Genomic DNA, 3,358 nt, shown 5'->3' on the forward strand with positions numbered 1-3,358 from the left:
ACCCAGTCCCTCGTACTCTCCCGGGAGGATTCTGGTCCCGCCCCAGCTCAGCACCTCGGACAGTTCCAGGCCCAACCTTCCCCCCTCCCCCCTCCCTCCGAAAACAACCAAATAAATTAAAAAGGGGGGGGGACATAAAACCTAAGAATAAGAAGAATAAGGAAGAGGGGCGCCCCTCTTCCAGGGTAAGAAGAGTTTTCTTTCTCCTCCCACCCATCCGCGAGGCGCCGCTGCTGGGGTGGTCACCCAGGTTGATTATGCCTCCAAACCTCAGCCTCCTGAATGAAGCCAGCAGCCCCTTCCCCGCCCCCCGGCTCCCAGCATGCAACACGTTGGAAAAGGTGGGGAGAGGCGGTGGGGGTGGAGCGAAGGACCATCCCGGTGCTTGTCTGGGCGCCTGGGGCTGCAGTGTCTCGACGCACCTCAGTCCATCCAAATTAAAACTAACGTTCCCTTCGCTCTGGGGAGGGGAGGATGGGGATTCAGTCAAGGGAAGAAATGCAGGTTGACACAAATGGAGGGGGAAGGCAGACAGGAGGGCAGATGGTGACACATGACAGGAGCAAGGCAACAGGGAACAAGACGAGGAGATAGGGACACAGGTGCTGGAGGAGAAACGGGGCAATAGGGTACAGTCAGGCAAGGAGTAAGATGGAGAAGGAAACGCACACACCCAGGGAACCTAAAGTGGAAAAGCGGGGGGGGGGAGATGGAAATGGGGATGCAGACAGGAGGAAAGATGAAGACAGAAACGAGACGAGGAAATGGACAAAACCAAGGGGAGATGGAGTTACAGACACACATAGCGCAGAGCGGAGAAAGGGAAGAACCAGGCAGAAATGGAGAGATGGGGTGCAGACACACGGAAAGGGTGAGGTTGGGGGTGCCCTTCCCGCGCTCATCCCCCTCCCCATTCCACGCCCAGCAAATCCAGACGCCTCGGCCTCTGGTGTCCCAGCCTCCACCTTCCCCTGCGGGGCAGGGGCGGCTCCTCCTCGGCCAGGCTGTGTCGCCTAGCGGCGGTAACAGCCGCGGTGGCTTGATGGTCCCGGGGGCGTCCGAGTGTGTGTCAGGGACTGGGGCGGGGGTCAGGCGCGGCCCCTGGGTATCCCTAGCGGTCCAGGTTCATAGTCCAGTGCTTGGCTCCGGCCGCACAGCTGTCCCTGGCGGCCGAGGAGGCGGCGGGTGCGCCCCCGCTCGGTGGACCCCCGGCGCTGGCGGTGGCCTCGCCCTCATTCTTGAGGTCTTGAAAGACCTGCGTGAAGAAATGGGGGTCGGCGTTGAGCCGCAGCATCTGCGGGCTGAGCCGCTGGATGAGGCGCAGGCAGCGCTGCCAGAAGCGCTCCTTGTCGGGCTCCACGAGGAAGGGCTTGAGTGGGTAGGAGATCTCGTTGCCCATGTAGGAGTAGGCGAGGTAGAGGCAGGTGAGGAAGGCGGCCTGCAGCTCGGCGGCCGACGCTAGCTCGTCCCCACGCAGCGACTCGCGACACAGCAGGTACACGAACACCAGGTTGGCGGGCGTAATGAAGGCCTGGTCTTGCCAGCCCTGCAGCAGCAGCGAGCGGTCCACGCCGCGGAACCAGCCCACCAGCTCGCCGGGGCTCAGCTCCTTGAGGCGGTAGCAGCGTCGGCACACGAAGTCGCCCAGACAGCGCAGCAGCTCGCCGGTGGACGCCTGCACTATGACCCGTCGCGGCGAGCCGCCAGGCACCGGCGGCGCCGCCTGCGGGGCTGGGGGAGGCGGCGGCGGAGGCTTTCCCCCGCCTGAGCCGGGCGGCTGGGCGGCCGCGCTGGCCCCCGACGGTGGCTCGCAGGTGGCGGCGGCCGCGGGCACGGTGGGCACTGGCACGGCCAGGGGCTTGGTGGCGCCGCCGCCGTCCGGGGGGTCCCGGCCCTTGCGGAGAAGGTTCTCGCGGTTGCGTTGCTGGACCAGGGGGTCGGGGCCCGTGGATGCCGGCTTGGGTGTCACCTTCTTGCTGCCTTTCTTCTTCTTGGCGGACGCGGCCACCAGGCGCTTCCAGGTGAGCGCCGAAATAAGCACGGACGGCCGCTTGAGCCGGCTCTCGCCTTTGCCGCCCTTGCCCACTGGCGGCGCCCCGTAGCCCCCCAGCGCCTCGTCCCCCGCGGGCGGCGCCTTCTTTTTCTCCTCGGGCAGCCCGCCGGGCCTCCGGCCTTTGGCCGAGGAGGCAGGGGAAAGAGACAGCACCGTGCCCATCCTGCAGAGCGGGGCCGGCGCCCGGGCTCCGGTGGGAACCGCGGGCGGCGCCGCTGCTGCTGCAGCCCCGGGGGACCCGGCGGTGGGGGGCCTAGCCCCGACCGGGGCACACGGACTGGCGGCGGAAGGTGGCTGCTTGGCTGCTCGGCGGCGGCTGCTCAGAGTCTGAGCTGCGCCAGCTGCAGCGTCAGCCCCACCCCTTAGGCCCCTTCTTTCGCGGCGCCGCGCCCCGCCTCACGCAGCCAATCCTTGCCCGAACTGCCCTCCTGACCGGCAGCTCCCCTGACCAATAGGATATCTCATGCCAATTTCAAGTCCCGCCCTACCTCCCCCCTCCGTCGCAGGTCCTTTCCCTTCAACCCAAGCGGAAAAGAGGGAGGAGGTGGTCGTGGCTGCGAGGGGCCCCCCTTAGGCTCAGAGCTGAGGAGGGGGAGTGGCTGCTCCCATCTTCACCAGGTCTTAGGGCCAAGGTCAGCTTGTTTTGATCCACTGGGTTGTGGCAGAGAAACCGTGGGAACAGCCTTCTGTCCTCCCACCTTTGAGTATGTGTAGGGGACCAATGTGGGCAGTGTCATCATCCGAACTCCCTGGTCCCAGCCAAGGGACTGCACTGGCTCCTCCAGTCTGGTCGGTTTCGAGCCCCTCCTCCCGCCCCCCAGGTCACTACAGAGGGCTGTGGGCTGGCACATTTTTTGCTCTGCCTGTGAGGGGTGCTGGCATGGTGGCCTGCCCACAGGTCACAGCCCGCCTCCTTGGGGGTCCTTGCTTGGGGAGGAGGAAGAAGGCGGAGCAAAAAGACCCTCAGATATGTCCCTGAGGCCTGTTTGCCAGCCTGATTCTCTGCAGCTGAGCCTGTGGGGCAGGCCCTGGGCTGTGGTCCCTGGGAAGCTCTTCTTGGTTGGTTGTTCCCACAACACACAATGATCTCACACTTGGGTGGGTGATGGATGGTTGGTCCCTGGGGAAACACTGGAAATTGGATTAGTTGGTCTTCCCAGTCTTGGACAGTGGCTGGGGCCTCCTGTGTAGAGGGAGGCTGAGAGCGTTGGGCTAACCTCCAGCCCAGACCTGGGTCCAGGTTGAGGTGGGTTTTCCTCATTAAATGCTTCCTGCAGGTAAGGTCCCAGCTTTCTCTACTCCTAG

General features: G+C 64.8%; 1 protein-coding gene across 1 annotated transcript; it reads right to left on the reverse strand.

Moving 5' to 3' along the window:
- Window positions 1–1,104: 1,104 nt before the first annotated feature.
- CDK5R2 (cyclin dependent kinase 5 regulatory subunit 2) lies at window positions 1,105–2,278 on the reverse strand. Its single transcript, XM_045560052.1, has one exon. The coding sequence runs from the start codon at window positions 2,213–2,215 to the stop codon at window positions 1,112–1,114; it is 1,104 nt and encodes a 367-aa protein (XP_045416008.1). The 5' UTR covers window positions 2,216–2,278; the 3' UTR covers window positions 1,105–1,111.
- Window positions 2,279–3,358: the final 1,080 nt, after the last annotated feature.

Source organism: Lemur catta, chromosome 8, assembly GCF_020740605.2.
Source record: "Lemur catta isolate mLemCat1 chromosome 8, mLemCat1.pri, whole genome shotgun sequence".
NCBI lineage: Eukaryota > Metazoa > Chordata > Mammalia > Primates > Lemuridae > Lemur > Lemur catta.

Excerpts from the sequence above, each read along its gene's own strand:
- CDK5R2 (XM_045560052.1), bottom strand. The coding sequence starts at position 2,215 with ATGGGCACGGTGCTGTCTCTTTCCCCTGCCTCCTCGGCCAAAGGCCGG.